We start from the raw sequence: 12,918 nt of genomic DNA, 5'->3' as shown, positions 1-12,918 counted from the left end.
TCACCAAAGGAATATATGGAAACGTTCTAAGGAAACTTTCCTTTTGCTGTTTTCCTCATCTATCTTTAAGTAAATCATGCTTAGAGATTCTGTCTTTTAAGATCTGTGAGTCCCAGGAGTTTCTAGAATATAAAATCTCTTGATAGATTCCCAGGGATGCTCTTCCTACCCTTGCGTCCCATTCTCCTCTGTCCCCCAGGACTCTGTGTGTTGGCACTAGAGACCACAGTAGATACCAGGATGTGACAAGTCTTTCTTTTATTCTCTCCCTGTTCATTTGCCTTTTGGGAACTTGCCCTATTGTTTTGCTTCTCTTCCTTTGATTTCCTCTGGAAAACCAGCAGCATTCTGGTTAAATTATGAGAAAAATATCTGATAGAAGAAAAAACACTTAAATTGACTTGAGATGTTTCATTACACTTCTAATGGGTTCTATAAACAGATCACATAAATGTGGAGATTAATTCAATAAGATGGCAATTAGTTGACAGAGGAAACAAACAAATAAAATCATACTGGAAACTACTAAAAGTAATGTATGTAAAAGTGATCTTTGTTATTCTGGTCTTTATTTACTTCTTAGAACTAAGTTCTGAACAAATGAGTTTCAGTCCAATAAACTCAAAAGTAGTTTTTTATGAACAAAAGGTGGGAGTTTGTATACTAAATCTAGTAAATATGAACCTTAAGGTTATTTTGAGCTGGATAAAATAATGGTAACCTCTTAAATCTATATAATGTTTTAAAATTTTTAATGGGTTATGGCATATTTCAACTTGCTTTAAGGTAGGGTAGGTATTGTTTTACAGATGTGAAAACTAAGAATCAGAAATGAAGGTATTATTCAAGATCACACAGCTGGTTTTGTAGCTGGTACACACACACACACACACACACACACACACACATCAACAGACAGCACTAAAAAGGCAACCTGACATGACTTATTAGAATTATTTTTAGTGACATACTTTGTACAAAGTTTAAATAGGTTCCTTATGTTTTTACCTATATTTCAAGCCTATGATACAACATACTTCAGTTAAAATTTTTTTTACCTTAAAGGGTAAACAAAGAAAACAAGAAAATGATTAGCTTTATATTCTTTAAGTCATTAACAAATTATTTTGTTGAAAATTGAAAAAAATGACAAATTTATTTACAATTCTATTTTTTTAAAGTTTATTATTACTGCTTATTAGTAGTAGAGTAATATAAAAATCTCTTTCAAGATTTAAAGGGCACTAGCATCAGGTATATTCTGTGAATGTGGGACTAAAGAGCTACGTTTTCTCTAACATTTTGTTCTCTGGACTGGGCTTTGAAAGAATGAACATATGCAAAGGCATGATGTGAAATAGTACAGAATAGCCTGGGGGAAGCATTATGTATAGTAAGATAGTAACTACCTAGAAAAGCCTAGAAAGGTATGGGAGGACCTGTAGACAATGATGGGGACTTTGGTCTATAGAAAACTTAGTCTCTAAAGATGTTTAACCAGGTAGTGACATAATCAGATCTGAGTTATATATAAGGTACCTGGATAGTAAGAAGGCTAGACTGACAGAAGAGGTTACACTAGAACTTATAACAACTGTTCAGAATGCCTGTTTTGTTGATTTCTTTTTATTTCTTGAAATTTTTATTATTTATTTTTGAGAGAGAGACAGAGAGAACACGAGTCGGGTAGGGGCAGAGAGAGAGAGAGGGAGACACAGAATCCAAAGCAGGCTCCTGGCTCCACCTGTCAGCACAGAGCCCAATGTGCTGCTCAAACTCCTAAATGGTGAGATCATGACCTGGGCCGAAGCCAGATGCTCAACCGACTGAGCCACCCAGGCTCTCCTGTCTTTTTTTTTTTTTGAGAAAGATGCAAGTGGGGGAGAGGGTCAAAGGGAGAGAGAGAGAAAATTAAGCAGGCTCCACAATGGAGCCCAACATGGGGCTTGATCCCACAACTCAGGGATCATGACCTGAGCTGAAATCAAGAGTCAGACGCTCAACCGCCTGAGACACCCTGGTGCCCACTTTGCTGATTTCTGATCTCTAGTTATCACAATGCTTAGCATGTGATTATGGATTGCTTGAATATGTAATACTGTAAATATTTCATTATGCAATACTCACATATACAAGTGCATACTCTGTGGAGCTAATGTGGTCCTTACACAGCAGTAGTAAGAATGAAAAGGGGAAAGTGAGTGAGATGAATCAACATAACTCTGTGATTGATGTGGTGGGAAAGCAGAAGGGAGGCTGAATTTTGGGTTCCCAGTCCGGGAAATGAGAGAGCAGGTAAGGATAGTAAGTAAATCAGAGAGGACAAAAAGAGCATTTCTGAGATCAGATAAATGGGCTTAAGTGTTGGACCTGATGATTTTATGGATATTGTACACTCAGGTGATATTCATAAGCAGCTAGAAACACAGTTATGGAAATCACTAGTGTATTCACAGCTGTAGATAAATTTGGGATTCATTCTACAAGAGGTAAATAGTGTCCTAGCCCTGAATCAGATTACAGGCAGACATGTAAATAGTTAACTATGATAACATGTGGAAGTATGAGGAAGACACAATTCTGTTTTGACAAGATTTTGCACAGAGGTGACAACATGGCTGGAACAAAGGCATGAAAGAAGATAGAAAAGGAGGCCTGGCAAGAACAATTATTTCAAGTAGAAGGAACAGTACTAAGTAGCAGAAGTAGTGAACAACAGATTTCTGTTGAAGAGTGAATTAAATATGGCTGAATTATTGGGTGAGTTTGGAAGTAGTGAGAAAATGAAGCTGGAGGGGTAGATTGGTATCAGATTACAAAATAGTTATGCCATTATGATTGGTGGATTTTAAGCTGTAGGCAATGGGAAGTCAGCTAATCACAGCTAAGATATTTAAGTAGGGAAATAGTTGTTTTTTTTCAAGTTTTATTTATTTAGGTAATCTCTACACCCAAGGTGAGGCTCGAACTAAGGACCCTGACATCAAGAGTCACATGCTCTTCAAATGAGCCAGCCAGGCATCCCTTTATTGTTTTAAAAGGGTAGAAGTTTAACAACAAAAGAGAATACTTCTGCAGAAAGAGAGTAGACAAAAAAAAGAAGAAGTGGCTGCAATGTTGTGAGAGATAATGATGAGGGCTGAGGGCCCTAAAACAAGACAGTGGTAGAAGGGACAGATTCTGGAGAGTTCTAAAGTAGAATGGTTAGAATTTGGTAACTGATAGTATACTATTCTGGTGTCATCAGTAATTAAAAAAATATTGGTTTCTGAGCAAGTGAGAGAGAAATTTCTTTTGGTTTGGGGAAGTCTGGGGTTGGAGTAGATGCTTGGCACATGGTTAGACTCCTCCTTCTGGAATTAGGCACTCACCCCCAGGTCCTAGGAGTATAAGAGGCTGGCAGCTCTCACTGGAGTTCCTCTCCAGAAACTGGCAGCAAGAACACTGGAAGGGAAACAGGTGGCATGTGCTAGGCCTCGTTTCCTCCCCGGGTGCAAGTTACCTGTCAGAAGGGCCACCCCACTCCAGACCTTCTGTGGGCTCAGCTGAAATGAGCGCTGCTACTACATTTCAGTTCCACTTCTCGATCTGCTGAATTCTGGTTCCTTCATACATATACTTGCATTGTTCCTGACAGCACGCACCATAGCCTCCTGTACATAGTCTCAGGGTCCACTTCCTGCAGAAATGAACCTATGACAGGTATGCTACCTGGAGGCACCTACATCTGATTCTGGAGGTTAACAGAGGGGGACATGATTAGGGAAGAATATGGGGGACTAACCAGCACATGGAAGACTGCTGAAAACCACAGGAATAGGTAAGGCCGCAATGACAGGTTGACTGAAGAACTGATTCCTAGAGAACTCTGATGCTTAAGAGTGGGTAGAAGAGTCATTAAAGGAGAGCAAAAAAGGTTAAGTCAATGAAGCAAAGGAACCAAAAGAGAGCACCATCATGAAACCAAGGAGAGGAAAATTTCATGAACAGGATGGTCACAATGTCAAATGTGACAAAGATCAAGTAGAAAGAAAAACAGGCCAACAAATCTGTCACTAAAGGCTCACCGGTGATATGTGGTAGTGCAGAAGGTTTAAGGGATGAACAAGGAGTGATACAGAGAGAACATCAGGTGGTAAAAGAGAGGGAGAGCTTGACAAACTGGAATAGTTATGGGATAGCTTTCTTTTCATCAGCATGAAGGAGACCCACATATGTTTGGAGTGGGTAGGTAAAGGCCAATGGAGAGAGAGAATTAAAATTATACCAGTAAGAAGTGTCTTAACGGAGGAAAGTTCCAGAAACTCCTGGAGAGAATGGGATCAAAAGCACATGTACATGAATTACCCTTCAAAGACAGAAAGCATACTTCCTTTGGAAGGAAAAGGAAAAGCAGGTAAGGAAAAAGAAAATACTGTAGACCAGTGCTGATCACTAATGTAGCCAACAGCTACATATGGCTACTGAACACTTACTGAAATGTTAGCCACATATAGTTTGAGCTGAGATATACTAGAAGTGCAGATTTCAAATACCCAGTACAAAAAAAATATGGAATGTCTTGTCCATTAATAATTTTTCTACATTTATTTTTGTTTATTTTAAAGATTTAAGTACTCTCTATACCCAATGTGGGGCTTGAACTCACAGCACTGAATTGCATGCTCCACCAGGTGAGCCAGCCAGATGTCTCTCTGTTGATTTAGTTTGAAATAGTATTCTGAATATACTAGGTTAAATAAAATGTTAAAATTAATTTTACCTATTTCTTTTTACCTTTCAAAATGTGGCTACTAGAAAAATTAAAACTACAAAAGCAACTTGCATGTTATTTCTATTGACAGCACTGCAGATGCATATTGAGTGATGTTACTTACTGTGGGAATGCAAATCTTGCTTAAGGGGTTTCCATCCAGGAGATATGAGCCATTAAATGTCACATATTCATCATAATACTGAGGTGCTTGAGGAATAACACTACACAACAATTTGCGCTTCTCTTCAATTTTTTTCCTTATGTGCAAGTATTCGAAATATGGATTTGCTCGCTCTGAACTGTATGGCTGAATCTCATCTAGTTTCAGAGAATCTACAATGGCTGCCAGAGACTGCTGAGTTTTCTCTTTTGCTTGTAGTAAAGAGGGACTCACTTGCACAGGCTGAGGTACACGGGACACTTTCCTTTTCCGTGGGTGGTGAATTTGAGGATCATCTTCTTCAGTTAATCTTATTCTTCCTCTAGGAGATGAAGAGTCACTGTCCTTTTCTGATAGTAGGGCACAGCTAGCAAGAATCTGTTTGCTTTGATTTGCCACTGTATTTGCTTTGTTTCTAGTCATCCTTTGAGGGATTTGGTTTTCAGTCTTATCATCTTCAGCATTTTCTTCTAATTCTACTTTACCTAATTGACCATATTTATGCATCTCTGGTTGAGCGGACTGTTGCAAATGGTTTTCCAGACTTGATAAAGTGCTTTGTTGTGATTCTTCATCTTCAATGGAAAGCAAGCACTTTTCACCTTCGGGACAATGTTTTGGATGATCTTGTTCATTGAGGTTTCCTTTTGGCATGCCTGCACTCATTTCACATAAATCAGAATCACATTTATCATTCAAATGAGTTAAGACCAAACTCTCCAGTTTGTTTTCTTTCTCATGTGAAATAACCTGAGTATCAGAAGTGCTGCTTTCAACCTCATGGCCATTGGAAGACTTATACATTAATTTGCCAAATGCATAATGTGTATTTAGCTGGGAAGAGGCATCATTTCCACCAAAGTCTTTTTCTGATGGTAATACAGGCAAAGTATTAGCTTTTTCAAAATTTGGTGCTGCTTCGTGAACAGTGCTTTCAGAGTACAATGGGACAAAGACATCTGTCTTTTGAACATCTGTTAAGACAAAAGTATTCTCCATCTCTTTTGTAGATTCATTGTCAGTATCTAAAACAGAATTGATAATTTGAACTGTGTTTTTCTGTTGTAAAATACCCGGATCTTGATTGGCAACATATGACATAGACATATGTTTATCAGCATCTGGAAGTGATTGGCTATGGAAAGAGCAAGGTTGTGAAGGCAGAAAGGACGCTGAGTCCTGAGCGCAAGAGTTTCCTGGAAGTTCCGTCTGGTGCAGGGATAAAAAATCAGTGTTCTGTTCTTTCAATATTTTGTTTTCAGAGTTACAGAAAACTTGAACAGAAGAATCTTGATCAGGTGTACCAGAATTTGGGCAGGTAAAGTCATTGGTGCTTAAGGATTCAAGTCTACTGTCAACAGGTACCTCCCAAGATTTACTTTGGATCACACCAACCTGATTAGATGGCTCTAAATGCACAGGACTGTCCATTAAAGTGCCCATTGGAACAGTACTCTTGATAACATTTATATCAGCTGAAATATATTTGCTGTTTACAGATGTGGTTGGAGAGGCTGCAAAACTGGAATGTATGTTACACAAATTTGAAAGTTCTCTTTCAGGCACATTTGAGGACACCTCAGGTTTGGGGGAAGGGCAAATATCTCTTGGCTCAGCTAAGTCACCTTGATTGCTTTCTTCTGATATTGTTTGGAACTGTTTTGTATGTTCACAAATGACTGATGGCATGCTACACCTTCGAACTTCTACAGCAGGTCTCCCCTCATTTATCACCAGTTTAACATCTTCTACAGAAGATGACCGGAGGTGGGATGTTGAAAGCCTGCTTGTAAATGGTGGCTTAATCCGCTCTGGCAGTTCGGCCAAGCTCTCTAATTCCCTTTCATGAAGGGCAGGAGATTTGGCAATTGGCAAAAAAGGTGACTGGGAAAAGGACATTTGGGAATCTGAACCCTCCAACATAAAGTCAGAATCATACTCAAATGGAGGCCTGGGGGTTGTCACTGTAGTATGGCAGGAATCTTCTGAGCTAGCAACTGAAATCATGGATATGGATCTAGAGCTGAGACCTGGTTTTTCACTTTCTGATCTAGGAGATCTGTTTAAGCTATTATCCGAAACAAAAGGTGACTTCCCTAAATTCATTATATTTTTGGCATCAACAGATTGTGATCTGTTACTTATAGCATCTTTAGACTGCTTTTCCTTGGTATAAGCATCAGTCAACTCTGAACTCTTTGACCTAGTAAGTTCTTTATTTTTAGACTCAGCTAGTACATGCTTTGTTTTTTCTTTATCTTTTACTTTAAGTTCTAAACAATTACGATTTCTCAACCGCTCCTTTTCTTTCTGTTTAATTTTTTCCTTATGCTTTTTGTGCCACTGCTCTATTTCTAGATCTTTAAGGCTTAGCATTCGTTCAAAACTGGTCTGCATTAAATCATCGTTCACTAACCTCTTTTCTTTAGGTCGAGTATCTTTTGATGCTGGTGATGACTTAAGTTTAGGCTTATCTGCTTCAGATTTTAGTTTGAATAAACTATTTAGTTGAATTTTATCTTTGTGTTTGTCTCGTTCTTTGTATCTGTCTATATCTTTGTCTTTTTTATCTTTTTCTTTTCCATCAGGGGTTTTCAAAGGCTCATCTTTTGTTTTTTCTTTAAGGGATAATATTTTCTCATGTTGTGCTTTACTACTGTCTGCTATACTTGACTTCTTCTCTTCCTGGAAGGGTTTGGAGTTAGTTATATTCACACTTTCTTTATCTCTAGATTTTTCCTTTTTATCTACTTCCCTGTCTTTTTCTTTATTTTTGCTTTTTTCTGATTTAGTATAGTCACTACTGTCTGACTGTTTGTTTTTTTTTTCCATCAAGTGTTTTTCTTTGCTTTCTGCTAGATGCCTCTCTTTTTCAGGTTTTTCTTTGTCATGTTTTCTATCCATCTTTTCTCTACTTTTATCTCTATCATCTGTTTTTTTAATAGTGGTAATATTTTTTATCTTTTCACTTTCTTTATGGCATTTCTCTGTGTGATGTGAATATAGCTTGTCTTTTTCTTTTGTTCTGTCAACACAGTCACTAAGATCTAATTTGTCTTTGTCAGACCTATGTTCATGTTTGATCTTTTTCTCTTTTTCAGAATTTTTTCTTTCAACATCCTTTTCTTTAGTTTGAAACCGTTTTTCTGATTTTTCCTTAATTTCTTTTATATGCTTTTCTTGTTTTTCAATCTCTACTTCCTTTTCCATTGAATGTAACCCTATAGATTCTTCAATGGCATTTGTTCCTAAAGAACTGAATTCTGTTTCTTTATCTATGGGTACATTCTCTCTTTCTTCTTTTAAGTCTTTCACTTTTTCCTCCCTAAAAGATTTTTCACTTTCCTTTTTAATCTTCTCTCGTTCTTCTTTAAAATTCCTCTCTTTTGAAACATGCTTTTCCTTGGTTGATTTGTCATCTTTTATGTTTTTTTCCAACTTTGACTTTTTTTCTAATGTTAGGGACTCAGGTTCCATATTTAAAAACAGATCTTCAGTCTCATCACTTTTAAAAAAATTCTCTTTCCAAAATTCTCTATCAAATTCTACACTCCGCTGCAGCTCTTTAGCACTGTCTCTATTTTTATATTTTTCCTTTTCACATTCATTTTCTTTTTTATGCTTTTCTTTTTCCCTTTCTTTGTGTTTCAATTTATGTTTTTTTAATGTTTTACCCTCTTTATCCATTTTTTTCAGTGTGCAATCTGAATTTTCAAATGTTGGACTATGATCTTCATCCTTTACTTTGGTATTTGACTTCTCAACAAATTCTAAGTGGAAATCTTTCTGATGTTTATTTTTTTCCTTATGCTTACAAGATTTTACACTTGAACTTTCTGGCAAGAATTCAGATTCTGTGTTATCATACCGAATAAGATCAGGCTGTAATGACATTTCAGAACTTCCTGGTGATAAACATGTTTTAGTATGTTCTTGTTTTAGTGGTGTTGACTGCTTTTCACTTAGTCCACAAGAATGTTTAGGAGATTTACCAGTGGAAATATGAAATAAATGTAATGAAGTATCATCTTTTGGGCTAAAAGATTTCCTAAAATTCCCCTCTTCTCTGGTCTTTTCTGAACAATCGAGCGCAGTATTAACTGTCAAGTTTGTTACTCTGGTATTTTCTTTCCCTTCTTTTTCTTGCTTCAGCTCTTGGTTCTCTTTATTTTTGTTCTGGTTCTTTAATTTTCTTTTAACTTTGCCTTTCTGTTTGTGTTCATTTGAAACTCCATATTCCTTTTTGGTTTGTGTATCAGAATTTGATGTTTCAGGGACAGCAGATGGAGCAGAAACCTTTTTATTCTGAAGAATTTCTTCATCTGAACTTTCAGAACTTGAATACAAAACTCTAGATGGCTTTTGTTTTTTACTTTTAAATGATTTAGGATAGAAAGCTTTCTCCTGCTTTGCAAATAAACTATTCTTTTCTACTTCAGCTTCATTCTCTTTTCGTAGCTCTTTCCTAAGAATATGCCTGTCATCAATCATTTTATTTATTTCTTCATCATCATCATCTTTGAACTCATATTCATCAAGAGCAGATGAAAGAGGTGCTTTACTGGGAATTATCTGTTTACTTTCACAGATGAGAGAGTCTTTCTCTGTCTCAGAGTCAATGTTTTCATCAACACTGGAAGGATTTACAGACCGAGCCTCTTCAGAATCTAGAATAAGAAAAGAAAATCTGTTGTTGGTTAAGAGACAACTGTCAGAAAAAGGCTGTGAGGAAAATATAGCATATATAGGAACTATTTCAATTCAGAAAGAGAATTTCAGAATATGAGAATAATGCAATAAAGATATGTAAGAACTCTGCTACAGTACTGTGGGAAACCTTTATAATAATATGCTTCATAATGAGATCTCCTGATACTTCTCAAAGCAAACATTATACAAATTCAAATTCATATATCAAAGATACATAAATTAAAAATGTATACTACAAGGTAGAGGTTTATAATTCAGGGGACCGAATTCAGAGGAAACACTAGGTACTAATATGTAAAATTTTAATATGTGTACTTTTTTTCAGAGAAAGAATATCTAAGATCCTCTGATGTAAAAAAAAAAGATTAAGAACCACTAACTTAAAGGGCTTAGTGAAGTAAATATCACAGTTTTATGTTTCAGAATTTTTATGAGTGAAGTCATAAATGATCAAGTGATTTTCATTAAGTATAGTAACTTAAAGGTGAATAGTTTTGTCTATACAAGATACATGGCTACCTGGCTTAAAAAAAATCTTAAAAGGAAATGTATCCCACAATTATGTAATCAAGATTATAACAGATCAACTGAATACATAATTTGAAAAAAGCTACTATGTTCCTTAGTTTTCTTATTTATAATTTAGACGATACTAATATACATTCTAGTACAATGGGGTAATAATGAGCTCAATTTCTACATATTTCTTAAGTAGGCCTCATGCCCAGCACAGAGCCCAAACATACAACCCTGAGATCAAGACCTGAGCTGAGATCAAAAGCTGGATGCTTAACTGACTGAGCCACCCAGGCACTGTAATTTCTACATTTTTAAGTATGTTAAAATTATTTTTAAGTACATGAAAGTTGAGTTGAATCCAAGTCGTATAAATGTAGCCAAAACATCGCGAAATTCTACTTCAGTATATCATTTTTAAGAAAACGATTTTTTCTTCTTCCTAGGTGGGCATCTTTTCTTAGCTGAAATGTATGTTGTATATGATAAGCCTTTATCTAAAAAGAAAAGCCAGGCTCCCACCTAAAAGTAAAGAAAACTGAGGCCACTGACCAAGGGGGAAAACCAGACTTACTATTAAAATGATAGACAACCCTTAGGGACACCTGGGTGGCTCAATCGGTTAAGCATCTGACTCTTCATTTCGGTTCAGGTAATGATCTCACAATTCCTAAGAGCCTGCTTGGTATTTTCTCTAACTCTTTCTCTGCCCCTCTCTCCCTCACATGTGTTCTCTTTCAAACTTAAAAAACAGAAAAAATGATAAATACTTCATTTGTTAAGTATTTACTAAAATTGTAAATTTAATACATTAAGCTAGCGTGATCTAGCTAGCTAGTGATCTAGTTCCCAAAGGTTCTTCTCATAAAAATTCAAATTCCAGAAGCACTGTATAGGAGCTCTGGAGAGATCCTAATTGTAGTTTTGTAGATGAGGTTGGAATATTCTAAACGATGTGGTTATACTGACACATGGTATAAAAAGAACTTTTGGAATTGTAACTGGTTGTATAGATGTTGAAAATGCTATTACTAGCCAGCAATATTTCAATACATAGTATCAAACTACAGAACTTTATGTTGCCAAAGGGAACATCTATTTTGGGAGTAGTCTTTATTTTGGTCTCGATTAAGGTACTACAAGAATATGTACACTTATATAACAGATGTTATTTTCTACTGTTAATGCTTTAATTTGTTCTTGAGGGCTGTCTATGTGTAGTTTTCATGGATTTAGTTTAATTCATTATGGTTTATATGCAACTATCTTTTCTTTAACCAACATGAAAACATTATTTTTATGTGAAAAAATCATAATTATATGGGGGTGTGTGTGTATATATATATATGAACATAATGTGTATATATATATATGAATAAATATTGGGGGTACCTGGGTAGCTCAGTTGGCCAAGAGTCTCAGATTTCAGCTCTAATGATCCCATGGCTTTGTGAGTTCTGGCCCCATGTAGGGTATATGTAACTATCCTATCTATAGTCCTCATCAGATGATTAGTTTTATTGGAAATTAGGATTTTTTTCCTTTGAAAATCCTACAAACCCTCAGTTCCACACGAAGAAATCAGTCTTCAATAAGTATTTATTCTGTTCCATCAGGCACATAGTGTTCGAGGTGCTGGGGGGTGACAAGATGGAAAGATAGTCCTACCTCTTTAACAGTTCTACAACTTGGTAACTGCTAAAAAGGTAATGAATATTATGTTCAAAGGGTACACTTGGGTGAACTAGAGAAGAAAGCAAGATTCTCAAAGAAGTGGCACTGAAACTGAGGCATGAAAAGTACTATGACATAAACAAGCAGATCCAATCACAGCATGTATACCATTTTATATATGGCTTTTATCCACTGAACAGATCACATTTTCTTCTGAAACTAAATTTTCTTCATTACTATTTTTAAAGGCTGCATATCACACTGTAATTAACTTGTAACCATTTAAACTGATTATTCTACTGAGGAGACATTTGGATTGTTTCCAATTGTTTGATATTACAGATACCTAATAATGTAGAAAAAATTTTTTGTATTCATTACTTGAAAACAGTAATATATCAATTTGTGTGTGTGTGTGTGTGTGTGTGTGTGTGTGTGTGTGCCTGAGTATGAAAAAAGAAACGAGAAATCCATCCAGAGTGTATCTCTACTAAATTTTGCTATAGGAATTATGGGTGATTTTTATTTTCTTCTTCAAGCTTCTGCTTTTCCAATTTCTAGCATAACAGATACTATTTTTATCAGAAAAAAATTCTTTTAAAAAGTTCACTAACAGATATAAAATAGTATCCCTATTTTTTAAATGATTGGTGTGGCTCATTTAGCTATGTGTTTGTATTTTCTCCAGTGTATTGTTACTTTATAATTTCTTCAGCCTATTTTATCCCCATTTTTTCTGTTTATGCATATTGATACATGACTCAAATTATACTACACATAATCTCATGTATGTTTTGATTATATCATAGTGCTTACCAATTGCATTAGCAAGGTTAAATGCAAATTCCTAAAGGGAATTACATACACATGTGTACCCTGGGTTTATCATTCATGCTCCTGATTCATCAACTAAAAGTAATTAAGCAACACTCCTCAATGCAATTATACTTTTTTCCTATGGTTCTTTTTCAAAGACAACTATTTTATTTTTTAAAAAAAGGAAAACATGGAAGTTTTAAAGTGAGTCAGTTAGCTTAACACTAATTAATGCCCATGATGAGAGGGCAGAAATACTCCAGGGAAGGATTGTAACCTGGCTCTG

General features: G+C 35.8%; 1 protein-coding gene across 2 annotated transcripts in view; it reads right to left on the bottom strand.

The window, feature by feature from the left end:
- Positions 1-12,918, bottom strand: part of ANKRD12 (ankyrin repeat domain 12) — a 123,296-nt gene that overhangs the window by 13,309 nt on the left and 97,069 nt on the right. For both annotated transcript variants that reach the window (XM_029922608.1, XM_029922609.1), the window contains one exon: positions 4,878-9,583. In XM_029922608.1, the coding sequence (XP_029778468.1) occupies positions 4,878-9,583 (4,706 nt within the window). The remainder of the gene's footprint in view (positions 1-4,877; positions 9,584-12,918) is intronic.

This window comes from Suricata suricatta, chromosome 14 (genome assembly GCF_006229205.1).
Source record: "Suricata suricatta isolate VVHF042 chromosome 14, meerkat_22Aug2017_6uvM2_HiC, whole genome shotgun sequence".
Classification (NCBI taxonomy): Eukaryota; Metazoa; Chordata; class Mammalia; order Carnivora; family Herpestidae; genus Suricata; species Suricata suricatta.
The sequence above is the reverse complement of the archived record's forward strand: the minus strand, read 5'-3'. Positions and strand labels throughout refer to the sequence as shown.